The following is a 25,374-nucleotide window of genomic DNA, read 5'->3' as shown; positions in this document are numbered from 1 at the left end:
CGCCCAGACCTCCGAAGCATTCTTCCTTCTCAGTATATTTTCGACAAAAGCTCACCCAAATACCCGCGTGCACAATATCCCCGTGAAGCGCATCGCGATGGGCGAAGAAGAGTCCAGCATGGCCCAGCTGGGGTCAGTGGCCCTCAATGGCTCAACCCCTAAGAAAGTTGCATACTTCTACGATTCTGATATCGGCAACTATGCATACGTTACCGGTCATCCTATGAAACCTCACCGTATTCGTCTCGCCCATAGTCTCATCATGCAGTATAATCTATACCAGAAAATGGAGATTTATGTGAGTTTGCTTTGCCTCATACGGCACAACAAGACGCTAACGCGTGGATGCAGCGCGCCAAACCGGCGACTCGAGGCGAAATGACACAATTCCACACCGACGACTACATTGATTTCCTTCAAAAAGTCACCCCGGACAACATGGATAGCTACATGCGTGAGCAAGGCAAATACAACGTTGGTGACGATTGCCCTGTATTCGATGGCCTTTTTGAATTCTGTGGTATCAGTGCAGGAGGCAGCATGGAAGGAGCTGCTAGACTGAACCGACAGAAGTGCGACATTGCCGTCAATTGGGCGGGAGGTCTCCATCATGCCAAGAAGTGCGAAGCGAGTGGCTTTTGCTACGTCAACGGTATGCTGTTGTTGTGTCAAGTGTTGTCACAAACTCGCTGACTCCTGCAAACAGATATTGTACTTGGCATTCTCGAGCTGCTGAGATTCATGAAGCGCGTGCTATACATCGATATTGACGTCCATCACGGAGATGGTGTTGAAGAGGCTTTCTACACAACTGACCGCGTCATGACCGTTTCTTTTCACAAATACGGAGAGTACTTCCCCGGGACTGGCGAACTCCGTGACATTGGTATAGGCCAAGGAAAACATTACTCTGTCAACTACCCGCTTCGCGACGGCATCACCGACGAATCCTACAGATCCATCTTCGAGCCTGTCATTGAGAATGTCATGAAATACTACCAACCCGAGGCTGTGGTTCTGCAGTGCGGTGGCGACAGTCTCTCCGGTGATCGACTCGGTTGCTTCAACCTGAGCATGGACGGCCACGCCAACTGTGTCAATTACGTCAAGAGCTTTGGCCTGCCTACCCTCGTCCTTGGCGGCGGTGGTTATACCATGCGAAACGTCGCTAGAACTTGGGCTTTTGAGACCGGCGTCCTTGTTGGACAAGAGATGGAGCGTACTCTACCATACAACGAATACTACGAAGTACGTATATCTCGGCACTAATGTCGTGGAACGAGCTAACTAGTCGCAGTACTACGCTCCCGATTTTGAGCTAAACGTGAGATCTTCAAACATGGAAAATTCCAACAGTCGCGAATACTTGGAGAAAATTACTGCTGCAGTAATCGACAATCTTCGGAATACGGGCCCGGTGCCGTCGGTACAAATGCAGGATGTTCCACGTAAGCCGTTTGGTGGCATGACTGATGAGGAGGAGGCCGAGCTTGATGATCTCGATGAAGACGAGAACAAGGACGTACGAATGACGGAGCACCGCTGGGACAAGCGAATCGAAAACGGTGCCGAGTTTGAGCCTATCGATGATGACGAGCTAGCCCGAGCCAATGGTGCGACTCGTCAATCTAGCAACAAGCGCACCTTTACCGACTTTAGCAAAGGTGGTGAAGAGGAGGCTACTGGAAATTCCGACGGAGCAATCAATGGCAAGAGCGCAGAGGCCAACGCTGAGGACAACCACGATACAAACGACGATACCATCGAGGAGATCGTCGCTACGGAGCAAGACAAGGAGCGCGTCGAGGAAACTACCGAGGAGACTGCCGACAAACAAACGATAGATGGAGATGGTGACGTCGGTATGGCCGACTCTGCTCCTATCGAAGAAGAGGCAAAGATCAAAGAGGAGGAGCCGGAGACGCAGAATGCTCCTGCTCCTGCAGCCGCTACCGCTGCTACCGGAGATGTGGAGAAATCAGCTGACGATTCAGCCTCGCAAGATAACGAAGGCCGCCCCCCAAAAGATCAAGAGAAACCGACTGGCGAAGAAAGCAAGTCTGAGAAGGTCGAGATCAAGGACAAAGAGGAGCAACCAGCGGATGCGATGGACATTGACGGAGACAAGGAAAAGGAAGCTGATTTGGCTACTTCCTCATCCTAGCCGGCCTTCCAAGCATTTTGTACATGCAGACAGCGGCGCTGTGATTCTATACCATTGGATTTATTGATATTATCAGCCTTCAATGGCTACTATGGCCATTTCAGTTGACTGGGGCCTACCAATGGCGGCGTTAGGGCGTTTGGCAGTGTATCAGCGTGCAGGACAGATGCACAAGCTGGTGCCATGTATCACAAAGTATGGTGCGCTTGAAAGAAATTGAATCATTATTAGTGCGTGTACTCTTCTAATATGAATATCATCTTACCTTTCCTTGTCCACTGAATAATGTGCTACTAGTTAGCAACGCCACGCCGATGACTGGCGCGTGGTGTGGCACTCTTATTAGAGTAGCTCCAAGTGGGGTTCGCCAAAGAAAAATGGTCGCCTTCTCCATCAGAATCGTCCCCAAACTTTTTTTCTTTGTCAATACTTCAGCGATTGTGCGCCTTTCAATCACTCGGCAGGTCCCTTGTCTCTTCCAACTCTGACAGCAATGTTGAGGTAGCACTTTGAAATACAGAGAGTCTTTTGCGCCGACTCTGCGGACTTTGCGCTCACCGGCAACGCCCCGACATTGAGTCACCCGCTACGGCATACAACCAGCCCACCATCCCACCAACCCTGCAGCCATGTCGCGGGCGGCGGGAGGCGACGCCGAAGCGGCGAAGCTGGCCGTCTGGAAGGAGGCGCTCTACGAGAAATGCAGAGATGCTGCGCCGGAAAATGACATGTTTTCGCAAGATGATCTTTTGCGGCTCGACGTCATCCCGAATAAGGACCTGATGCTGCTAGCACGTGTCGTACAGTCTCTGAGCGATGACAAGCTCTTCATCACCATGCGCGAGGCCTCAGGCCAAGTGCTGTGGAAATGGCGAGACGCCCAGGAAGCACACAAGTATGTCGGCAGAGCTGTCCTTTTGCTTGCAGAGGAGCGGGGTTGGGCATCTTTCAAACTGACCCGGTTTCGCACAGGTACAAGCAGTGTACGACCGACGAACAAGTATTGGTATACTCCCTTGTCGATGATGCCGGCGGCGATGGAATATGGTCGCAGACGCTGCAGAAGCGCCTCAACATGCACGACTCGGTCCTTAAGAATGCGCTCAAGCAGCTGCAGACCAAGGGCCTGATTGCACCCTTCAAAAACGTCGAGCATCCCAATAAAAAAATGTACATCAAGGCTTCGATCCGGCCCAGCGACCGCGCGACCGGCGGGCCGTGGTACACGGACCAAAACTTTGACGACGCCTTCATCGAGGAGCTGCAGCGCGTCGTCTTTGACTTTATCAAGCGCCAAAGCAGCTACCACAGCACCCACGCCGGGTCGTCGTCGTCGGCCCGGGCGCAGGCGCCGAAGAAGGGCGTGGTGCAGGGCGGACTGGAGCGCGGCAAGAAGCGCGACGCCCGGGAGATGAGCAAGCCGCCGTCCAAGGTGTCCAAGACGGCCGCCGGCGCCACGCCAAGAAAGGAGGCACTGCTCCCGCTGCCCGCCGGCTACACGGGCTATCCGTCGGTGCGAGACATTGCGCGGCTGCTGTCGAGCAGCGGCATCACCAACAACACCATCTTGTCCGAGGAGGACGTCCGAAAACTGATTGATGTGCTCGTCTGGGACAACCTCATAGAGCCGGTGCGCGTCGCGGGCAAGGTCGGCTACCGGGTCGCTAGAGTCGCCAGGCAGTCAACCGAGCCCTGGGCAGGCCGCGAGGACCCTACGGGGCCAGAGCCGTACACGAGCCCGTACACAGAAGCGCCGTGTGGCCGCTGCCCAGTCTTTGACATCTGCGAGGATGGTGGCCCCGTCGGGCCCAGCAACTGCGAGTACTTCAAGACGTGGCTGGGTCTCAGCGATCCATGAAGGGACTGATAAATATCTCCGTCGGTTCTCCAAAAAAACATATATTCTAAACCCAGGCTCGTGGTTGTACTCTTCCCAACGACGCGGACTAGCGCAGAAGCAGGACAGCGCCAGAAGAAAAGAAGCCTGAATAATGACAACCCATTGTCCTTGCTAGTTCTTACTAGTTGTTCTCAACTGGAACTCTTGTGGACTGAAGAAGCTGGCATTCACATGTCGCATCAAATGAAAGAATATGCATCAATGCCGGATAGTGCATCGTATGTAGTGCAGGTTGCTGATGTGGACCTAAACAGGCCGCAGCGCCCAGCGGCACATCGTATGACCGCTTTGGGCTAGTTGTACATAGATTACGAAGCATTTACATAATGAAGCAAAGATATCAGAATCGAGACTTTTGAGACACTTGTGATGCAGGCTGCGGTGTTGTGCATGTCACAGGCGCACGCCAATCATGGGCGCTGTCCTACATGCAATGCATGTCTGGCCTGCATGGCGGGGATGGGACGGTATTGGAGGTTCAAAGCTTTGGCGGGGTTCAGAACACAACCGGCGATATTGGCATAAACAAAGAATAGTCGCGTTTGCAAAAGTATACATCAACAATAATGACATCTCATGAGATGGACTTATATTATAGATAGCTGAAGACGCGTGTTGCGCTATTCCACAATGCATTTCGTGAGTTGTCAACATACCTCCTTTGCAAGTCCCAGTTGCACATTCTGCTTCTCCAGCTTCATTACTGTAGATATGTTTTAAAGATACACAGGCTCGAGGCCCATTATTTACAAAGCACCAGAGTCGATAATGGTGGGGCGCTTCTGGAACTTGATGGCGCCGGAGCCGGAACCAGTGGCCTCAAGAGCCTTGACAACATCCAGGGACTGCTGGTCAGCGACCTCGCCGAAGACGACGTGGCGGCCATTCAGCCATGAGGTGACGACAGTAGTGACGAAGAACTGGGAGCCGTTGCTGCGCCGTGATGTTAGATGCGCGCTAGGTGTTTAGAGGAGAGCCGCGGGGTTGCTTACGTGTTGGGGCCAGCGTTGGCCATGGACAGCAGACCAGGCTTGTCGTGCTTCAGTTGGAAGTTCTCATCAGCGAACTTATCGCCGTAGATGGACTTGCCTCCGGTGCCCTGTAACGAAACTGATGAGTATCACGAAGATTGGTTGTAAATCGAGGGACGGGTCGTACGTTGCCACGGGTGAAGTCGCCGCCCTGGAGCATGAACTCGGGGATGATGCGGTGGAAGGAGGAGCCCTTGTAACCGAAGCCCTTCTCGCCGGTGCAGAGGGCACGGAAGTTTCCGGCAGTCTTTGGGACAACATCGTCAAAGAGGTTGAAGTTGATGCGGCCCTTCTGAACTGTATAGAGAATGTTGATCAGCGGAGCTGCGCATTAGCACGCGCGGCGGAGGCAAGTCGCATCAAGCAGAATGCTACAACTCAATGCCGTCGAGGACACTGTATATTGTCGAGCAGGCGCTAGATGTAAATTGGCCCGAAAAGTACAAGAAAAACTCACCCTTAACGGTGGAGGTAGGCTTGCCATCCTTAAATTCGGGGCCCTCCCACTCGACATCGAAGAAACTAGAATTGCCGTGTAAGTAGGATATACTCATCGACCAATCAGGACGAGACAGAGCTTGTCAAAGACTTACACCTTGGAATTACCCATTGCTGTGGTTGCTGAAAAGAAACGAGGCTTGTGGAAAGATTTGGAAGAAGAGACAAGCTGTGGAAGAGTGAAAGGTCTGGGAGCAGCAGAGCAAAAGGCTCGGCGGGGTAGTAGGAGGGGTTGGAAAAGAGCTGATCTCATTCTGCCTGTTCTGGAGGGGTAAAACAATTAGCGGGATATTCCTGCCAATTAGCGCAACGTTTTGGGTAAAACAGGCAGGACTGTTAGGGGTACGTCAGTCACGTGTAGACGTCGCCCTGGAAGCCGCCTGGCTGCCCCTGGAAGCACCCCACGGTTGCCCGAGCTTGACAGGGCGCCAGCTCTAGGAAATGGAGAGCTAGTCTCGTTGCCCCGGCCTCCGGTCAACAGCTGGCGCCAACGCTCTCATCAGCTCAGCAAACCGCATCAGTCCTTGGTCGAGTGCCGAACAATGCTCCGAGGTGAGCAGCTGCGTCGCCACACGGCTGGCGCTATTGTCGTCATGTCTGGCGACAGCTCGTTTTTCTGCCCTCCACGCCATATTTTGCTTGCGGCATTGGCGAGACTTTTGATCAGAGTCCACTGGCGTGCAGGAGGCGGAGGCGGTGGCATGAGCTTATTGGAGGGCCCCAGAGCCGCTGGCAAACTAACCGTGCGGTTGCCATGGCGTGCGACCTATCAGCCTGGACTGCTGTTTTGCATGCCCTCGGAGCCAGCTTTGCTTGGAGGAGAGCTGTGCTGTTCGCTTTGGCAGTGGCGCAGCCCAGGCCAGCCAGTTGCTAAGGTGCAAGAGCCGATTGCTTCCGATGCGACAACGCTGTCTGAGGCTGTGATGAGAAAAGAGAGCCTCAGAGCAGCTGGATGAAGGCGGCGAGTACTCCGTTGGCGTCCTCGTATCTTCCCTTTTGCCAAATTGGCAGATGATAGATCGTGATGAAATGAAATGCCACGTACCTGTGAAGCCGGATTGAAAATTATTGTACAAGGTGCGATGGTGAGAATTGATGGCAAAAGTCAGGGGCAAGGTTGTATCTTTTAGAGGGAAAAACTTTTGGTGAGGCCGGCCCAGCAGCGCCAGAGCCATTCCGGCCTAAGGTTTCAGGTATCTTCTGCCACCAAAAAGTAGACTGCCAAAAGCAACGACAGTCAGCATCACCTATATCACGCGAAATTCTGCAGATACCGATGTGGATTCATAGAGAATATAAGATATAAATTACTTTTCATTCAGATTCGCATCTCCCACTTTATCAATACACCTCCAATTGACGTGCAGATATTCTGGGTTAAAGGTATATCACGTGACTCACCATCGTGGGCAAGGCACGTCACCGTGTCCAGATCATGGAGACTACGGCCTCCTGGAGCCATAGTCAAGGTGCGCATAGATGCTGGATTCCCTAGCCATTGGCAAGACCTAAAGTGCCCGTGAATCGACCGGACCAGACCATTTCATCACAAGGTTCCGGAGACAGCCTCTTCAAGATGGATTTTAACGATCTCAAGAGCACTGTGTCGAACCTGACCTTGTATGATATCAAGGCCGGGTTCCGCAAGGCTCAAAATGGTATGTGGCAGACCGAGGTGCCTGTCAGGTACCCCTGCTAACCCAGAATCAGCTGTCATGAACTATACAGAGATGGAGGCCAAGGTTTGTAATGCGACCAGCCTCGCAGGCCAAAACTAATACCCTCAAAGGTCCGAGAGGCGACAAATAACGAACCGTGGGGTGCCTCGTCCACAACGATGCAAGAAATCGCCAACGGTACTTTCAGCTAGTAAGCAGTATCGCTGTAACTAGTTGTGACATTTATCTGACTGCGCATAGCCAAACACTCAACGAGATTATGCCCATGATTTACCGCCGCTTCACTGAAAAGTCGGCCGAGGATTGGCGCCAGATCTATAAGGCTCTGCAGCTGCTAGAGTTCTTGATCAAGCACGGTTCTGAGAGGGTTGTTGATGATGCCCGAGGTCACATTACCCTACTGAAGATGCTGCGCCAGTTCCACTTCATCGACCAAAACGGCAAAGATCAGGGCATCAATGTACGAAACCGAGCCAAGGAACTCGCCGAGCTTTTAGGCGATGTTGAACGGATCAGAGCCGAGCGTAAGAAGTCTCGTGCCACCAAGAACAAATATACTGGCGTGGAAGGCGGCACGTCGTTTGGCGGGGGTTTCTCTGGCAGCAGTCGCTACGGCGGTTTCGGCCCCGAATCTTCAGGAGGTGGCCCTACTTCATATGGCGGATACTCCGGCGGTGTGTACGGCGACGGCGGTGGTTTCGGTGGTCAGTCCAGTGACTACCAAGAAGGCGGCACTGCCGGCCGATCAGACAGATTCGAAGAATATGACGAGTTTGATGAGGGCGACAGACCCGCGGCCAGCTCGACAAGAAGAGCCAGGACCGAGCGTGCGGGAACAAAGAAGACAACCCCCGAGGCTGCCAAGCCCAAGGAGCCTGAAGTTGATCTGTTCTCTTTCGACGAACCCGCGACTACCTCGAGCGCACCAGCTCCCGCCGCCGGCTCGGGACTTGCAGATCTCGCTGGCCCTAGTAGTGCACCCGCTGCCGCTAATAACGACGATGATGAGTTCGACGACTTCCAGTCTGCTGCGCCCTCGACACAGCCCTCTGCTGCCCCGACCGCTTTTGGCCAGCCACTGGCCCCTCCCGCAGCCGCGCCCACACAGGCTTCGTCTTCCCAAGCATTCGCCGCTCTGTCGCCATCGGCAAGCACATCGGCTGCCCCTGGCGTCAACTACAATGCGTTTTCTGCACCTACACAAACGGCCAAACCTGCGGCCCCCGCTGGCTTCCAGCAAGCAGGACCCAATTACTTCAGCGGCATCCAGTCTCAGGCAAGCACCCAAGTCAGCACACCCACGATCCCTACAACAGCAAGCTCTGGACCTACGACCATGGCCAACACGCGACCCGTTCAGGGCAACAGCAAACCAGCGACTCCGGCGGCCGGGGGTGATGCCTTTGGGGCTCTGTGGGGCAAGGCCAGTGCCGGGATCAAGAAGACAAGCACGCCGACATCCGGCCCTGCCCTGGGCCAATTGGCCAAGGAAAAGAGCAGCGCCAACATCTGGGGCTCCTCTGCGTCTAACTCTCAAACGACGGGTGGCCCTGGATATGGAAACGGTGGTGGCTCAGCTTCCGGCGACCTGCTTGGCTGAATCAGGACTGTGCAAGCCTCTCTATAATACACGAGCAAACAGAGCAGCTTTGAACCAATGGACAGAGTGGGGCTGGCGAACAATTGGAGCTGAAGCAGGGTTACACATATTTATCTTGGTAGAGTTAAGGCAAGCATCTTTTGTTTTCCAAAATAGGCTGTTCTTCGATTGGCGTACCTGGTGCTACTATAATTAATCGACCCGTCAACTCGGCGGACATGTCCAACTGCCGTCGCGAACAAGGTACCTGCAGCCAAGCAAGTCTGGACCTGACGATCCGGACGCTAAAAGATCCAGATCCGGGCACGCAGGATGCCTCTCATCTCGCCCACTATGTGGCCTTTTGATCCATCGATCGCAAACATGGTGGCGTGCCGTAGCGCTTGCTTGTTATGATGGCAGTCTGTAGCACTGTAGCACCGTGACCCTCACCTTTTTTTTTTTTTTTTTTTTCGCATGCACGCTTCTCATAAAAATAGCACATTGAGGCTCAATGACTGGAGCCGATGCCGTGGCGTCAGCCTACCACCATCGCATTTGTTGCGCATCCCTGATGTTGATGATGGGACGTTGGGCGCTTAGATGGGGTGGTGGGCTGTCATTGGCTGGCGTCGGCGGCTGGCGATACTAGTGGACCGTCTCAAGTTGCGAGTCGTGTCAACCACTTGAGAGCGGACGGCCCTAGCGGATCGGACATGGAAAAAAACAAAAATATCTCTGTGTTTCGATGAAGCATGTTTACAGCCAAGGTGAGTTGTTTGGTAGGGATTGCAGAGGTGTGCATGTCTGCGAAAGGGCGTGACTGTAGTTGGCGGCGCGGAGGGCTGTGCCTCTCAAGGTGTGTCAGAGCAACACAGAGTCGAGTTGTATAAAGATTGGCAGAGTTCCCTCTTCTAGGGTTTGCTCTTCTTTGCTTCGATAGACAATCTTCCATCAATCAGTTTTCGAGACATTTCCTTTTTGTTTTTCCCTTTTTAGTCTCTTTCCTTGAGTCTTTGCTTTTAGTCTTGTCTTGCATCACGCTCTGCACTTACACGGCACCCAGTCCCCCCCCCAAAAAACTCGCCCTTACTCCAAGAGACCGGCTCTTTTGCATTCACTCTAAAAAGCTTTGTTCAATTCTTTTTTTTTTTTTCCTTCTCTTCTCCCATTCTTCACTCTTTTTCTCAGCCCGTCAATTGGGTTCGAGAAGGCAGCTTACTTTCGCCAAAATTCTTCCCACGAACAGGCCACCACCTGCTCAGATCCCATTCTACGCCAAGCATCTCCCGCTTCGCACCGCCAATTGCACCACGCGACCCCGGCTCTCACTTTGCACGCCGAGATCCTTTTCCACCATGGCGGCACCTCCAGCTCTCGGGGCTTTGGGCCTTACCTTTACCGTGATGCGCGCCATGCAATTCATCGGGCTCGTCATCATCATTGGCCTGAGTTCGAGTTTCGTGTCCGATATTGTGGTGTCGTCTTACGCGGTACCACCCGCCCTCATCGGCACCCTCGCTATTGTAAGTGAGAGGATCAGGGCAAAGTACATGTATATCGCAAAACTAATTCAAGGAAAAAAAAAATTACAGGCCTGTCTTGCTGAAGTCTACGTCATCATCAGCTACATTCTCTACTGGGACTCGCTTCTCCCACTGCTCATTGCGACGGCCGCCGATTCTCTGTGCCTCATTGCCGGCATCGTCGTCGCCTGCGTCGTGGGCAAGCCCGTCAGCTACCTCAACTGCAACGCGTTCCCCGACAAGGGCAACACGGCCGTCTTCCTCAGCTCGCTTTTTGCCAACGTCAAGCGGCTCGAGGGCAACACGTTTGAGTGGGTGGCGCCCAGCAAGTCCTCGTGCCTGCAGCTCAAGTCCATCTGGGGCATCAGCGTCGCGCTATGCGTGCTCTTTGTCCTGTCGACGGCGACGACGGCGTGCCTGTGGCGCCGCCTCAAGTCCCCGCCTCCGCCCAAGGATTTCGATTGAAGGTGCGGCGGCGGGAGGCCGGCGGAGGCGGGAAGGGGTGGAGGGAATGCTGATGCGGGACGAGGAGGGGGAGGAGGAGGAACGGCATGGGCGAGGGTGCGGCCGCCTGTTGCTGCGGCGCGGCGGCCGCAGGTCAGGAGCCTGGGGACGACGGCCATGGCGCAGACGGCCAAGTTCGATGACAGTGACTCGGCAGACGACCTTGGCATTGTAAACGTGCCCATGCCGCTGTCGCATCGCGAGCCCTTCTCCTACCCTGATAACCACCGCCACCGCTGCCCCGTCATTCCGCCAGCAGCAGCAGGGGTGATGAAGAGAGCAAAGTCGTTGAAGGCAAAACGTGCCATTCGGCCACTCGCGTCGCTCCCCCCGGTACCCCCCGTGCCTGTGCTAGCGACAACAGGTATCAGTGCTTCTCCCGTCGCGCCGCCAAAGATGATGGAGGCGACCGTCGTCGCTCTGCCCGCCAGAACGAGGTCGCGACCCAAGACGCTACTAAAGCGCATCGAAGGATGGTGGGATTTGGGCCTTTTGGATAAGAGGCAGACATTGTTTCGAAGCCAGAGCAGAGGAATGGCGGAACAACAAAAAGTGTAGGAAAGAAGGGCTCTGGCAAGCAAGTCACTCTTTGCATCAACAACGGTCAATGGGTGCGGACTCGTTCACTGCCAGAGTTTACTACAGCACTACTGCAGTTGGGTGGCATTGCAGAGATAAAATTGGGTTTGCTTGTTACCTTGTGTGTGTGATTTGGGTTAGTTGTCATTTGCTTTTGAATGCGTCTTGTTGGATTGTTACGTGTATTTTGTTGACTCTTGAGGGGCGAGATCCTAATGAAAGTTTGCCTGGCATAAACTGGGCAGACTTATTGATCAAAGCCGCAAACGAATAAATGAATTTTGAATCTTACCTACTCTTCTCACCCTGTTCTTGTAAACGGTGGCCGGAAGGAAAGTTGGCATGGTCTCGGCCCGTTGCTGTCAGCCTTGTTTTAGCTGCCGTCGATTCGATTCGGTCATCATTTATTATTATAGATCGGCGGGCGCCCTTGTTCTGGTCACAACGTCGTACTCAGTCCCGCGAATCGATTATTTGCGGTCCATCTTTGCAAATCAATTTCTCACCATCAGCCTCGTTCTTGATCGCCGGACTCAAACAAACGCCTTGCACCGACTCGAGACTCGCCGAGTGAGGCGAACACAGGAGAGGGTTGTCGATGAACTGATGAGATTGCCGCTCCTTGCTCCTTTTGCCTGCAGGCAGCGGCCCACCAAGTAAGCCCGTCAGCACCAGCGGCGATGCGTTTCGGCGCATCTGCCGAGGCTGGTTAGAGGGATGAAGAAGTTGACAGGACTGAAATGGGGATCTTGCAGCTAAATATGCCTTGCCCCCAATGCCCCCCCACCCGGACTCGCATTTCCACTGTAGATTGCATCTCGCCACCCTCCGCCAAACTCCACTGAGATTTCCACTGGGGCGCGCCCTGAAGCCCCCCCAGCTTCTTCTTGAGCTTGTCGCGCGATAAATGATATAGCTTGCCTTTTCCTGTCGCACACGAGCCGCTCATCAGCAATTGTCTTCTACGCTCTGATTGCTATCGTATTTTACGCATAGCCAGAGACTGGCGCTTTGAAAAGCCCTTACTGCCTCTGTTCGCCCCTCTTTCAACATCTACAGACCATGTCTGCCATCAGGAACCTGTTATCGGGCAAGGTGCGCTCGCAGTCGGGCTGCTATACCTGCCGGCTGCGGCGCAAGAAGTGCGACGAGAAGCGCCCCGTGTGTGACGGCTGCGCGGCCCTCGAGATCACCTGCTTTTACGGCGAGCAAAAGCCCGACTGGATGGACGGCGGCCCCAAGCAGCGTGCCATGGCCGAGACGATCAAAGCACAGGTCAAGAAGCAGGCCGGTCAGCGTCGCGATCGCAAGTACCTTGAGATGCTCGAAAATGGCACCCGCATGGTCAATCTCAACGATGAGCCTGCACACGGCCACTCGAGCGACACGGCCGTCTTCTCGTCCGAGAGTGATCGCGCCTTGGAAACGTCGCCCAGTGCCATCAGCGCCGCCACCACCGGCCCATCGCCCGACATGCCCTGGCACCACCAGCTCATGGGTTCTGGCGGCTCACAGAAGAGCAACTACGACTCGGCGCAGGATACGCATCTGATCATGAACTACGTCGATTTTGTCTTTCCCTACCTGTTTCCCCACTATCAGCCACCGATCCTCGTCGGCGGTCGCGGCTGGGTTCTCGACGCTTTCCTCCACGGCAGCCGATCCATCTACTACACAGCCATTTCGTTGTCATCATGGTTCTTTGGCGTCCTCCTCGCGGGCGGCGAGGAGGAGCACGCGGGCTGCACCGATAGGATGGCCCAGCAGCTGCACTGCCAGATGGGTATCGGCCTCCAGGAGCTGCAGAAGAACATTTACGCCATCAGCGCCAAACGGGACAACTTTGACATTCGCGAGGGTCTCTCCGTGATGCAAAGCGTGATCCAGATGCTCATCTTTGAAGTCACGACCGCCAATAAGGAAAATTGGAAAATGCACCTCGACGCTGCCATTGCGCTGTTTGTCAAGATTCTGCCACAGCCCGAACAGTGGACGGAGAAGCTAAACGGGTTGTGGACACCGAAATGGCCGCCTCCAGAGATGGGTATCCGGCGTCCGTGGAGCACCGACCAGGCCGCGCTGCGGTTCTTTGGTGCTAACCTGCTCTACATTGATGTCATGTCGAGCATCACCATGTCGAAACGCCCCCGTCTGGCTGGCTATCACGAGGCCGTCATTCCTACCTGCCCCAAGAACAAGCTCTCCACGGAGCCGCAGTCGGCCGGTCCGCTGCTGATGGAAGAGTTTATCGGCCTGCAAAACTACGTCGTCGGGACGTTGGGCGACATCGCCGCGCTGGACGCGTACAAGAAGGAGCAGCAGCAGGCAGGCACCCTATCCATGGCGGATCTCGCCTCGCGCGGAGACATCCTGTTCCAGGTAATCAAAGCCGGCATCCGTCACCTGGACAACCAGGGCTATTCGCAAACGCCCGTGGAGCGCGCCGTCTCGTTGATCCGCGACCCGTTGTCGAGCCTGAACCCGGCATCCGCCGCGGCCAAGCCCAACTTTATCATCCAGAACCTCGTCTGGCTACACGCCGCCTTCCTCTACCTCGGCACGGTCGTCTCGGGGTACCAGCCGCTGGATCCAGACGTGCGGCGGTCGGTGGACAAGGTGACGGAGCGGCTGCTGGGGGACCTGCCAGACGGCAAGACAATGCAGTCCATGGCGTTTCCTTTCTGCGTGGCCGGCTGCCTGGCGCCGCCCGAGTACCACGAAAAGTACAGGGGCCTAGTCAGCCGCCTAGGGCCGCTGCAGGTCTTTGGCACCATCCAAGAGGCCAAGAGCATCATGGAGACGGCCTGGGCAAATAGCGCGGCGGCGGCGGCGACGGCGGCAGCGGCGGACGAGAGCTGGGATATTGCCAAGTGCTTGAACAGTCTTGGCCACGGCGCGCTGCTTATTTGATAAGATTTCAACTAGTATGCAATGTGTCATTAGGGCGATGTCGACATGATGCGATGTCAGTGCTATTAGAGTGTGGCGTTATAGGCGCATGCTGTTTTTTTTCCTTGTGTCTAACGTGTCTTTTTTGAGGCTGCTTGGCTGTACAAATAATCAGAAGTACATTAGGTGAGGACCCTTGTAAGTTGTGGGTAGGATATTGGCGAGGTAACACGGTGGTCGCCACACATAATGCGGCTTTCATTTCTGTTTTGATTGTGCTGCCACCATGACGAAATGTCCCGAAAGACAAATAATTGAAAAGGCTAAATCGTCTGCCTGATGAAGCTTGGAATACAAAGTAAACAATATCCATGTCTCGAGATCCGCTGCAGTCGTGACAGCTGGCGCTGTGGATGCACAATGGCAGCCTCGCGGGCGAACTAAGGTAGCTAGTTTTTTAAGGTTTTACTGGGGCCGTCTCACATCATTGATGTGCTTCGTCGGGGTTGATGCGACGATCCGTGTCGCAGACAACTCGGTCAACTAGTGAACGGGAACAAGAGCTTTCATGTTTCGCCAGGTTGTAACTGCACTGGTAATTAACTTCTTGTTGGTCCTTTTTTTTTTTTTTTTTTCTTTATCCTTGTCGCGCTCTGTTCGCCGTTTCCGCGCGCTCGTGCAAGTATTTAGCAAGCAGCAGGCGGCCAAGAAAAAAGGGAGGCTTGCATTTCGCATCTGCTCCCGTTCGCTAGTTTGTCAGCCACGTCTGATCTCGTCCACTTATCTAGCGGGAAACCTGCTCAATCCTGCGCTCGTGGTGTGACACCGTGAACCATTTATGTTCTAGCCCGGGAAAATCTACCCACAAGGGTTTTTTTCTTAAGTGCTGTTTCTTCACTGTCACGACTTGTGACAATTAAATGTTAAAGGCGCGCTAAATAGACGGCTGGGTGACTTTCCAGGTGCCTGCCTGCCTGTCTGCCTGCTCAGACCCTGCCGCCCACTTGCTTGTACAAGGGTAAACGCGGGACCTACAGAAAAGTAATAAAACACGGAGAAACATGCGATCAATTTGCGCAGGCGTTGGCATTTGAGGGGTTGTGAGCAGGTTTTTTTTCTGAGGCAAGGCTAGGCCGAGGGTCCCTTGTCTACCTGGGTACCTAGGAAAGCTGCGAGTTGGCGATAAAGTTCCTGACCTTCCCACCTCGACCGTTTCCCAAAAGTCTCTGCCTTTTTTTTACACTTTGTAGGCTGAAAAAAAAAACAAGCAACCTACACCTCGGCATTATTTTCTGCTTTCGTCTAGATCTTCCCCTCGAGTCTTCCTCAACCGCAGAGTTCTCTGTACAAACCTAGAAAACTTACCAGCTTACCGACGAACTGCTTACTCTACATACCACATCAAGATGGATCACAGCGGAATGGACCACGGCGGCATGGATCACGGCGGCATGGACATGGGCGGCAGCGGCGACCGACAGTGCCAGATTAGCGTAAGCTCCTCTCACGACGCCCATCTCGAGACAAAGACTGAAGACGGCGAGAAACTAACTAATGGACCCTTGTTCTTCTCTAGATGCTCTTCAATGCAAACACCATCGGCAGCTGCTTCTTCAGCGAGAAGTTTTACATTGCGACCAACGGCCAGTTTGCCGGCGCCTGCATTCTCGCTCTCGTCCTCGTCATCTCCCTCGAGGCTCTCCGCCGCGCCACCCGCGAGTTTGACCGCTTCATCACCGGCCAGCACATTACCAAGTTCCGCGCCCAAAACGGCGGCGCCGCGGCCTCGCGCAAGGACAGCTCCGAGGGCGTCGTCGCCCCCTGTGCCCCGATCCCGCCTTTCCGTCCGAGCTTGGTGCAGCAGGCCACCCGCGCCTTTCTGCACATGCTCCAGTTTGGAGTCGCCTACATTGTCATGCTGTGAGTTGTCCCTTGTCTCTCTGGCGGGCCAAACCCCCGTATGCGAAGCCAGATTTTGCTAACCAAGAATTGTCAAACGGCAGGTTCGCCATGTACTACAATGGCTACATTCTACTCTGCATCGTCCTCGGCGCATTCATTGGCTACATGGCCTTCAACTGGGAGCCAATTGCCGTGTCGTAAGTGTAACCCTTTGATACTCACATACGCTACTTGTATTAACATGGTGGTAGGGATGAACCAAGCGGCACCAAGGAGGCTACTGTTTGCTGCGGTTAAGCAAATAGCAAGCAGAAAGTTTGTGGATCGTGGTAATGGTTATAATAAGCTATTTACTTATTATATAATAATTATTAGCTAAGGGTATTTTATTATACCTTAATAACCTAATCTATAAGCTATATCTTTTCTTAGTATTATACTTAAAGTAGTAATTAATAAGGTACTTCTTTACCTCTTTTTAGTTATAACTATATATAAAATACTTTATTTCCTCTATAATATACTATATAGTAACTTTTCGTAGTTCCTTAACTTAGTAGGTATTTACATGGTTACAATGGTTTTAATGGATCAAGATTCGTTTAGCGATTCCCTTGGAGCAAATGCAATAATTTGGAGATAATACAGTCCCTTATTCAACATGGCACATGCCCAGCCATTTCCGCCCCTTAACGCGGGCTTTTCCACTCTACAGCTCATCGGCATGGGCGGTACGGCTCTCGCCAGCCGACGTCGCAGCCAGGTCTTGCGCCGGCTCCGTCTTTTTCGCCTGCAGCTCCAGCGCAAACAGCTCTCTCGGGCTGCCATCCGCGCCGCAGCTAGCAAAGCGCCACCAGTTTCCGTAATACGTGCCGACGACGTTGGTCAGGATCCAGCGAATCGGGCCCGGCATCGGCGGCCAGTGCGCCCACCGGCCACCCTCAAACGTGCGATCGAGGTTGAGGAAGAAGAAGGGCACCACGTCCAGCAGGCCGGCCTTTGTGACCGTCTTCTTGCCCCACGTCTTGAAGACGAGCGCGGCGGCGGCGGCTTCCTCGCTGCCCTCGGCGGGGGCCTGGGGATGCGCGGCGAGCGCGGCAATCGTCTGGACCTCGCTGTGGAGATGGTCGCCCAACGGCGCGCGAAACGAGTCCATGATGCGGAGCAGCTCGTCGGCCGAGAGGAGCTTGGATGAAGACGTTGACAGGTCTTTGAGGTAGGTCTGGAACTGCACGACGCCGTCGATAAAGGCCTCGTGCTCCTTGTGTGTCTCCGCCCAGACGGTCTTGTCGTCGAGCAGGTCGGACACTTTACCAAAGAGATTGTCTTCTTCATCGTGGTGATGAGAGGTGACAAACGAGGCCCATGTCAGCGAGTACTGGATAAAATCGTGCGAGAGCTGCTCGTCAATGTAGGGGGCTTGCTGGTAGATGGAGTTGAAGCCGCGGATCAAGGCATTGTGGACGAGAGCCATGTGCGTGGCGCCGGCCGTAAAGAGATCAGTCTAGAGACCGTCAAGTTTTCAGGTGAGACTTGTTTTTTTTTTTTTTTTCACACCATGATGGCCAGAATGTAGACGGCCGTTCATACCTTTTCTGTGAGGTGCTGCGGCGTGGCCACGAGCGGGATTGGCGCGTCTGCCCATTGCGACGCCGGGGCCGAGGTCGTGGTCATGTATGGCGAGTAGTTGAAGAAGCTCGTGGTCGCGAGACATGCTGTCCCAAACGCAAGAGTGCCAATAATGGACATGTTGGACGAGCTTATAAGTAAAGTAATTCGAAAAGGCGGCGCTGCTGATATTGATGCCCTTGAAAATGGCCAGGATTGACAAGGAGTGGCCTGTTTCAGTAGTTCCGTCACCCCATTGTCAGTCATCAATCACACCAGCTAAATCGCCTGTTGAGCCGAGGCGGGATGCTTAGATTACAGCGCCCCCCGATTGGCCGGTTTCAGGTGGTTCCATCCCGCTGAGGTGCTGGAAGGTGCAATTACGCGGCCGAAAGGCGGCCTGCTGCGCCAGTGGAAGTATGCTCGGATTTTCCAAAATTGTTCATCCATTTTTTTTTTTTTTTGTTTTTAGCTATTTTATTATGTTTCTAAGGCTTTTAAAAGACTCACTGAGTAGACATTGCAGCCGCCACCTGATGCCGAATTTCAAGAGCAGTTCAGAAAGCGCTGCCACGAGAATGCAGAGGCTGTTTCTAAAAGGAAAGGCCTGGCCGACTAGCAAGGTGGTGAAGAGTTTGTTCAAGGCAAGATATCATGGCTGCAGCAAATATTCAGAGAGTAAAGTTGCTGGCCGCCTAAGCATCTTGCTGGAACGGTGACTTTGTCCACCAGCAGATTATTCCAAGTCTTTGGATCGGTCAGCATGTTTGGGGGAGAAAAAACTCAAACTACCATGGTTTCAGTTCAATATACTTTAAGTTCTAATTACAGCCGCCAAAAGGCGGCTTCAGCTCCGGCGTCTCGATATCATTCAACTTGGCCAACCACAGCGGCGCGTCTTCAAGCTATTATTGCTCTTTGTCGCAGTCTGACAATAATTTCGTGCAAGTGTGAAACCATTGCGAGAGCTGAAAAAAAAAACGGGCAGCGGGCGTCATGACGGACGCTGTCTAGAACTTGTTTGGAGTTGCTGGATAGTAGGGGAGCTTGCTGGTCTGCGAGACGCGCGCGACTTAGTAGAGTGGCCATTGTAGAGACGTACTTTGTTTGAAGATGCACAACAACAGTACAGAACAGTGGGTGGGTAAAAATGACCTCCATGTCGCGGACGAAATAGAACGAAGAGCCAAAACCAGACCCTTTATAAACGCGCCTTGTACGTAGCGTCCAGAAGTGTGTTCCTAGCTATAGACCTGAGTTTGGCTTCTTGTCTTCGCATGCTTTTGTATCACACTTCTTTGGCAGGGATGTACAGTACCTACCCTAGAACGAAGCAGATAATTGGCTACCATCATCGCAAGGGGGCCAGAAACAGTTTCCTGAATATACAAAACTCGAATGCGTCATAAACGGGTTGCTGCCGGGATATGTGGTCGGCGATGTCCTCACTATCCGATCCAACGTCGAGAAGCGCAATGCGATGCTTTCCGCCGGGCTTGTAAGGGTGCCTCTATAGATAGGCGAATGACGATAGAGGCTTCTAAGGCTGTCTCAAGTGTGACTTGATTTCAGCGACGAGGTGTGACCTGCACGCCTAAACAACCACAGAGAGGGCAACGTGCTCGAGGGTGCAACACTAAAGCATCAGCATGTGAATGGATTGCGAAGCATACGAGAAGGAACCATGCATGTGCAGTTCGTCATTCATCCCAAATTCACAGTATGATACGTAGCAATATCTCCTAAGCTGGTCACGACACAGGCCTCTAGCGACGCGAATACATCAACAGATCGAAACAAAGCTCGAGGTCCATGATCGACTCTTGGCAGCTTGGCTGATCCAAGAGCTCCAGATGCGCACCGACGACTTCAACCACAACATCCCGTAAGGCACGATCCTCATCTATTGTTGACGTGTAGACCTCTCGGATAGCGTGTAAGAAATCATCACTCTGCCAATGATGCTTCGCTTCTATGTGGAACTTGCGCAAGGCAAATCCTTTGAGGTCATGAATGCCGTATTTCTCCCCTAATGCATAGACCTTGGCATGTAGATAGAGGTTTGGAGTCGCCGACACCGAGTCAGAGCTTTGGGCATGCGTTTGAGCGAGATCACGGTCCCGCCTCTCCCTTTCCGTCATCCTCTTTAACCTGATCTTTTCTTTCCTGGAGAGTATCACGCTGGCGGAATTTGCTGTAAACACTGTCTGTGCGGATTCATTAGGCTGGTATGCGCTTTGAAACGTGGATAGGGACGGCGTTGCTGTTTCGTTTGTGTCTACGGCTGATGGAACCACCGTAGGATAGTCTAGATGATAAAAGTAGTGTATCATCATCTTGATTGCTAGGGGATCATCCTCAGAGAGGTGGACGACGCCAGACTCGCCCTCCTGAAGTTGCACTCGAGGTCAGCATTGTTAGGGTCTGGCATGATAGTTATACCTGGAATGGGCCATTGCAGGCGCTGGCGAAGAACTCCGAGCGTGGGCAAACGATGGCCTTATGCACCCTGTAACGATCATCGCCGCACACGATGGTCAAATCCGAATATGCGCCCTCATCAAAGAGTCTGTGAGCATTAGGGAGCGCCTCAGCGACGATGGGTGATGACGGACTGTTTTAAACCGCGCAAAAGAGCGCTGTGTGGCTCTTGGGTCTCGTCCAGAGCCATGCCTGAATGCGGGGAAGGTAAGAAGCATGATCTCCGGATGGGGCCAAGGCTTTTAGATGGTCAATGTCCGGCAAGGATCAAGTATGTCCCGCCGCGATCGACATCTATGCCATCAACACTTGAGGTAATGGCGCTCATTCTACAACAAGTGAAACACTGTGTTCTCTATTGATGAGCTGTTACTTCTAGGAGCAGGGAAATTGCTGCGATCATGTTTCCTCAATCGATGTCTTGTCCCCGGGAATAACCTGATACTATCTATTTGTTTGAAAGCTCCTTGCCATGTTCCTGGGAGTTAAATATTGCTGTTTACTTGTTTGATGGCCTATGTGTTGTTCCCAGGAATTAGAGGGCTGCATTCGTCATAAGGCAAGCAGTAACTGCAACAGGTACAAAACTTGTTCAAAATCGCAACAGATTGGCCAGTGTTATAAAGCCTTGAATCTTGTTGCATTAGAGCCGGACTTCTTTTCAACTGCTCAATAGCGCCCGCAAACGACATCCATCTCAGGTGAGTAGATAAGCTGCAGCCACCCCGCGAACGCGGGGAAAGATCGGCGCCCAACCGAGCAAAGCGGCGGCAAACTAATAAGCCAAAGAAAACCCCCCACGTAACATTCAATTCACGGTGAGGGATACTTGGATACTTTTTTTTTTTACTCCTCTTGTTCCTCTAGTCTCGACAATTACAAGCCCAGAGTCAAGCAGTCTGGCCGCAGCAGCAATGGCGAACCTGAATGAGCTGGTGGCCGCGGTGGACGAGCCTTTGAATGCGGAGAAGCAGTCCAAGGCGGAACGGGCCTTTGTCGCGCGTCTCGATGTTTTCCTCCTCACGTTTGGATGCATTTCTCAAGGTACAGAAAGCCTCCTAGATGTGCTGCTCTTGAGCTTCAGTCTAACATCACCGGTTCCCTAGTCATCAAGTATTGCCTCTCTCTCACTCTCTCTGGTTTCGGAGCGCCCGAAAACGTCGTCCCCCATGATTGACATATGGGCACGCTAGGTATCTCGACCAGTCCAATATCAATAATGCCTACGTATCGGGCATGAAGGAAGATTTACATCTCGAAGGAAACGAGTTGAATTTGTACGTTTGACACATGTCCTGTTTTGTTCCTGTCCATGACAATGACATGGCTCGCCCCGCAAAGAACGCTGGCTAACACACAGTACCTTTTTCCCTTTTGCAGATTTACGACATATTTCAACGTTGCGTACTGCATCATGTTGATTCCCTCGCAAATCATCATGACACATGTCCGCCCCAGCTGGTGGCTTCCTTCTGTCGAAATCGTCTGGGGCATCATTACCGGTCTGTTTGCCCTGACCCGCAGCGCAAAGCAAGTCTATGTGCTGCGAGCCTTTCTCGGTCTCTGCGAAAGCGCTGCGTACCCTGGCATGATTACTCTATTCAGTAAGTCCAAAAAAAAAAGCAGGTACGACGTAAAATATTCACGCATGGATGCTGAACAAGAGTTTTTGAAAATAGTGTCTTGGTATACGCCGACGGAAATGGCCAAGCGCATCGGCTTCTACCACTCCTGTCAATCCGTGGGACAGATGCTCTCTGGCGCGCTGCAAGCTGCCATCATCAACAGCTTGAGCGGCAAGTCTGGCCTCGCCGGATGGAGGTGCGCCAATCTACTACTTCTCTTCTTCTTTTCCTTCTTGTCCTTCTTGTTCTTCTTCTTTTGCCCGAGTTTCTTTATACTTATTCAATACGTATCGTAGGTGGCTCTTTGTCGTCAACGCCATCATCACCGTATTCTGGGGCTTTGCTGGCTACTTTATGATTCCAGACATGCCAAACAAGCCAAACCCGTGGTCATTCTGGTTCAAAAGAGTTCACTCGGAGCTGGCTCTCGGCCGCCTGGCTCGTACAAATCGGATCGACGCCAAGCCCATTTCCTGGTCCGGAGCGAGGTTCGTCCACCTATTTCTGTTCCTTGAGCTTATTCACAACTGGAAGCGTCTCTGACAGGAGTCGTTTTCTTCAACAGACGCACCTTTACAAGTTGGTTGGTATATGTGATTGCCGTCTTGTATATTGCAATGGTGCTCGGCACGTCTGGTGCTGATTACTTTGGCTTGTTCCTCAAATCTGTGCACACGAGCGATGGCGCTCGACGTTGGACTACCACGGACGTCAATGTCATTCCCATTGGCGGTTCCGCGATTACAGTCGTCTTTGGCAAGTTATCCAATCTATGAATGATGGCAGTGTTTCTAAACAGCGCTTTAGTTTGGGTTTGGGCATACATGTCGGATTTCTTCCGCACGCGCTGGCTCTTGATCATTTTGCAAGGCATGTCTGATTCCACAAAACAAGCTAGAGACTTCATCTCACACAATTTTCCAGCCATCATTGCCATAATGGTCGGTATAATCATGAGCGTTTGGACGGCGCACCCTCAAAGCACGCCGCTTTCTGCAGCATACGCAGCCTACTTTATTCAGCGAATCGCCCTAGGAACTGCGCCTCTCATTTGGGCGTGGCTATCCGACTTGTCAGCATTTTTCAGACGGTATCTTCCCGTAGCCCCCTATACTTACGGGTTTTCATAGGTCGCCTACGGATCCAGAAGGTCGAACCCTGATTGTTGGTGCTTCCATCGCTGGCTACTACTCCATTTCGGCCTGGAGCCAAGTACTCCTCTGGCCTGCTAGCCAGGCTCCATACTGTAAGTTACTCGGGATTGTTTACCGCACGCCAGAGATTAAATTCGCTTTCATTAGACAATTACGGTTGGCAGTCTGCCTGTGCGCTCTGCGCACTGGTGGTTATCCTCTGCGTTGTTCTGCGCATCATGGATGTGCGCTACCTTGCGTGAGTCATGTTAAGGGTGTCATGTATCAAGGGCATCAGCTGCTAACATGATCGCTTTTTGCAGTCCCAAAAGAAAGGCGGATGCCCAAGTCGCCGCAGTCATTGCTGAAGAGGCACGTGGCCTGGAGGATGACTATAAGAAGCTGGATGCTGAAACTCGCGTGAGTCGTGTACAAAGCGCCACCACGCAGAATCATGATTCGTCCGCCGAGGTTAAGAAGTCATAATCAAGAATAGTTGGAGTCTGTCGGCTTGAGGCGAATCATGTCATGTAATCGATTGATGCAGGTGAAAACTTCAGCAATAGCATAGGCCCCAACGCCGTGCCAGCTTTATTGATTTATGTACTATGAACCCAAGATTTTTACGCAAAGGCCCCTACGAGCGCCATCAATGTAGCTCCAGCAACAACACAGAGATAGGCATGCAGTCTCTTTCGCCCTTTAAGCAACTTGAAACTCTTTTCTGAGAGAAAGTCCTCTGCGAGCAGCTGTACCAGGCCGGCGTAGAGCAGGAGGCCGGCAGAAATGGCATTCATGACGCCCACGGTAATCAGGCCGCCCATCGAGGCAGGGTCGTAGATGCGGTGCACGAACAGGCCGATGGCCTGGCCGATGGGGGTCGTAATGCCGTAGGCGAGGACCATGAGCCACGGGCGCGGAGAGCTGCGCGGAAATTGAATCGCGGCGATGCGGCTGCCAAGTGCCAGACCCTCAAAGGACTGGTGGAAGCTGATGGCGACGAGGAAGACTACAAACGCGGGGCCGGTAGCGACCGACAGCGCCATGCCAATAAAGACGCTGTGGAACAGAATACCAGCCTCCAGCAGCAAGCACTGCAGCATTTGTCGTTTCTGCTGCTCCGGTGTTTGAGGAGGCAGGCCGCTCGAGTCTGCTCGCATGCGGTGACCGCCGCGCTTCAGCGTTGCGTAATGGCCGCTTCCATTGCCATTTGCGCCGTTGGGTACGGGATCCAGCTCATCCATGTCAAGGTCGAGGTCCGAGTCGCCGTCCGCAAACGCATTATCGAGAGACGGCTTCCTCGGCTGGTTTGTAGTCGGTGTCGATCCTGGGAGCGGCGAGGCGCCAGCAACCAAGCCCTCGGCAGCCTCAGCGTCCGGGCTTCTCACAATGAGGTTGTCGGGGCGCTGGCTGCGTCGGTCGGCGAGACCGTTCAGGCGGTGGCCGTCGTCAAATTCGTCGCCTTCGGAGTCGAGCTCCTCCCAGGCAGCGTGGCTGTGCGAGTGCGAGTGGCCGGCGCCGCGGGCAGTCAGGTACGACTCAACGCCAACGACGATGATGGCGGACACCATGCCGATCAGGCCAGGAAGAGGCGTGTAGCCCTTGTTAAAAAACTCGGGGAGGCATGGGTCGGTCAGCGACTCAAAGGCCGTAGGGAGGAGGTGGACAAAGGCTGTCGCGAGCAATACGCCAGTGCCAATGTGCTGGCAGTAAAAGATGAGGCGGCCCTGGGATCGTCCGGTCGTCGCGCGTCGCCCGATCAGGGGAAAGCCGCAGGCTGTCAGTTTGTCGAGTGTTAGCGAGAACGCGAAGCCGTGATGCTGGGGCGCATCACATCAGGCAGACACAGAAAAGACGTACCCAGCGTGCTCAAGGCTAGAATCAGAAACAGGGCAAAGACGTGGGCGGCCATGTCATACCAACCCTGACCCTTTCCACCACATTTCGGTCGGCCGGTTGCATTTTGTCGGCGTTGGAGCTCGGCCAACAACTCTCCGGTTGACCATTGCGTGGCATCTGTAACGGGGAACCGTCCCATGTCAGAGACCTCCATCTAGACGTAAGATCGACCAACCGGGGGGCGAGTAGGGCGAAGCCGTGTACCCAAGCGCCAAACGTACCTTGTGCCAGGCCGGCGAAGTCACTCATGGCGAATGCTGTTGCGGAAAGCTCTTACGCGTCTTGAGAAAAGGACAGCGGCTCGCCGTTGGGTTTTATGCAAATGTAACAAACAGGAGGGTGCATTGTTGACCAAGACAAAGGTACAGGGCCAAGCA

General features: G+C 53.4%; 11 protein-coding genes across 11 annotated transcripts; 8 read left to right on the top strand and 3 right to left on the bottom strand.

Annotated features, from left to right (window-relative positions):
• Window positions 1-97: 97 nt before the first annotated feature.
• BBA_01647 (histone deacetylase domain-containing protein) lies at window positions 98-2,164 on the top strand (the record flags this gene model as incomplete). The annotated part of the gene is made up of 4 exons (XM_008596744.1): window positions 98-298; window positions 352-652; window positions 707-1,248; window positions 1,298-2,164. 4 exons carry the CDS (start codon window positions 98-100, stop codon window positions 2,162-2,164), a joined length of 1,911 nt encoding a protein of 636 aa, XP_008594966.1.
• A 629-nt stretch (window positions 2,165-2,793) lies between these two features.
• Window positions 2,794-4,022, top strand: BBA_01646 (RNA polymerase Rpc34 subunit; the record flags this gene model as incomplete). Its single annotated transcript, XM_008596743.1, has 2 exons — window positions 2,794-3,059; window positions 3,137-4,022. 2 exons carry the CDS (start codon window positions 2,794-2,796, stop codon window positions 4,020-4,022), a joined length of 1,152 nt encoding a protein of 383 aa, XP_008594965.1.
• A 788-nt stretch (window positions 4,023-4,810) lies between these two features.
• On the bottom strand, window positions 4,811-5,705 carry BBA_01645 (cyclophilin, mitochondrial form; the record flags this gene model as incomplete). Its single annotated transcript, XM_008596742.1, has 5 exons — window positions 4,811-4,997; window positions 5,057-5,163; window positions 5,223-5,392; window positions 5,553-5,617; window positions 5,689-5,705. 5 exons carry the CDS (start codon window positions 5,703-5,705, stop codon window positions 4,811-4,813), a joined length of 546 nt encoding a protein of 181 aa, XP_008594964.1.
• A 1,464-nt stretch (window positions 5,706-7,169) lies between these two features.
• On the top strand, window positions 7,170-8,872 carry BBA_01644 (epsin-3 protein; the record flags this gene model as incomplete). The annotated part of the gene is made up of 4 exons (XM_008596741.1): window positions 7,170-7,251; window positions 7,304-7,335; window positions 7,383-7,462; window positions 7,513-8,872. The coding sequence occupies 4 exons, from the start codon at window positions 7,170-7,172 to the stop codon at window positions 8,870-8,872; spliced, it is 1,554 nt and encodes a 517-aa protein (XP_008594963.1).
• A 1,337-nt stretch (window positions 8,873-10,209) lies between these two features.
• On the top strand, window positions 10,210-10,842 carry BBA_01643 (uncharacterized protein; the record flags this gene model as incomplete). The annotated part of the gene is made up of 2 exons (XM_008596740.1): window positions 10,210-10,377; window positions 10,447-10,842. 2 exons carry the CDS (start codon window positions 10,210-10,212, stop codon window positions 10,840-10,842), a joined length of 564 nt encoding a protein of 187 aa, XP_008594962.1.
• A 156-nt stretch (window positions 10,843-10,998) lies between these two features.
• On the top strand, window positions 10,999-11,439 carry BBA_01642 (uncharacterized protein; the record flags this gene model as incomplete). Its single annotated transcript, XM_008596739.1, has 1 exon — window positions 10,999-11,439. One exon carries the CDS (start codon window positions 10,999-11,001, stop codon window positions 11,437-11,439), a length of 441 nt encoding a protein of 146 aa, XP_008594961.1.
• A 1,083-nt stretch (window positions 11,440-12,522) lies between these two features.
• On the top strand, window positions 12,523-14,370 carry BBA_01641 (C6 transcription factor; the record flags this gene model as incomplete). The annotated part of the gene is made up of 1 exon (XM_008596738.1): window positions 12,523-14,370. The coding sequence occupies one exon, from the start codon at window positions 12,523-12,525 to the stop codon at window positions 14,368-14,370; it is 1,848 nt and encodes a 615-aa protein (XP_008594960.1).
• Window positions 14,371-15,755: 1,385 nt separating this feature from the next.
• BBA_01640 (copper transport protein ctr4) lies at window positions 15,756-16,548 on the top strand (the record flags this gene model as incomplete). The annotated part of the gene is made up of 4 exons (XM_008596737.1): window positions 15,756-15,842; window positions 15,926-16,269; window positions 16,353-16,448; window positions 16,503-16,548. The coding sequence occupies 4 exons, from the start codon at window positions 15,756-15,758 to the stop codon at window positions 16,546-16,548; spliced, it is 573 nt and encodes a 190-aa protein (XP_008594959.1).
• A 412-nt stretch (window positions 16,549-16,960) lies between these two features.
• On the bottom strand, window positions 16,961-18,000 carry BBA_01639 (hemerythrin HHE cation binding domain-containing protein; the record flags this gene model as incomplete). Its single annotated transcript, XM_008596736.1, has 2 exons — window positions 16,961-17,755; window positions 17,842-18,000. 2 exons carry the CDS (start codon window positions 17,998-18,000, stop codon window positions 16,961-16,963), a joined length of 954 nt encoding a protein of 317 aa, XP_008594958.1.
• A 3,254-nt stretch (window positions 18,001-21,254) lies between these two features.
• Window positions 21,255-23,361, top strand: BBA_01638 (allantoate permease; the record flags this gene model as incomplete). The annotated part of the gene is made up of 10 exons (XM_008596735.1): window positions 21,255-21,384; window positions 21,447-21,453; window positions 21,534-21,617; window positions 21,721-21,944; window positions 22,020-22,161; window positions 22,262-22,453; window positions 22,531-22,725; window positions 22,765-23,055; window positions 23,096-23,211; window positions 23,267-23,361. 10 exons carry the CDS (start codon window positions 21,255-21,257, stop codon window positions 23,359-23,361), a joined length of 1,476 nt encoding a protein of 491 aa, XP_008594957.1.
• A 360-nt stretch (window positions 23,362-23,721) lies between these two features.
• Window positions 23,722-25,246, bottom strand: BBA_01637 (ZIP Zinc transporter; the record flags this gene model as incomplete). The annotated part of the gene is made up of 3 exons (XM_008596734.1): window positions 23,722-24,875; window positions 24,959-25,114; window positions 25,219-25,246. The coding sequence occupies 3 exons, from the start codon at window positions 25,244-25,246 to the stop codon at window positions 23,722-23,724; spliced, it is 1,338 nt and encodes a 445-aa protein (XP_008594956.1).
• Between the last annotated feature and the right edge of the window lie 128 nt (window positions 25,247-25,374).

This window comes from Beauveria bassiana, assembly GCF_000280675.1.
Source record: "Beauveria bassiana ARSEF 2860 unplaced genomic scaffold BBA_S00003, whole genome shotgun sequence".
In the NCBI taxonomy this organism is placed as follows: domain Eukaryota; kingdom Fungi; phylum Ascomycota; class Sordariomycetes; order Hypocreales; family Cordycipitaceae; genus Beauveria; species Beauveria bassiana.
Note: the sequence above shows the minus strand (reverse complement) of the source record. Positions and strands in the feature narration are given on the sequence as shown.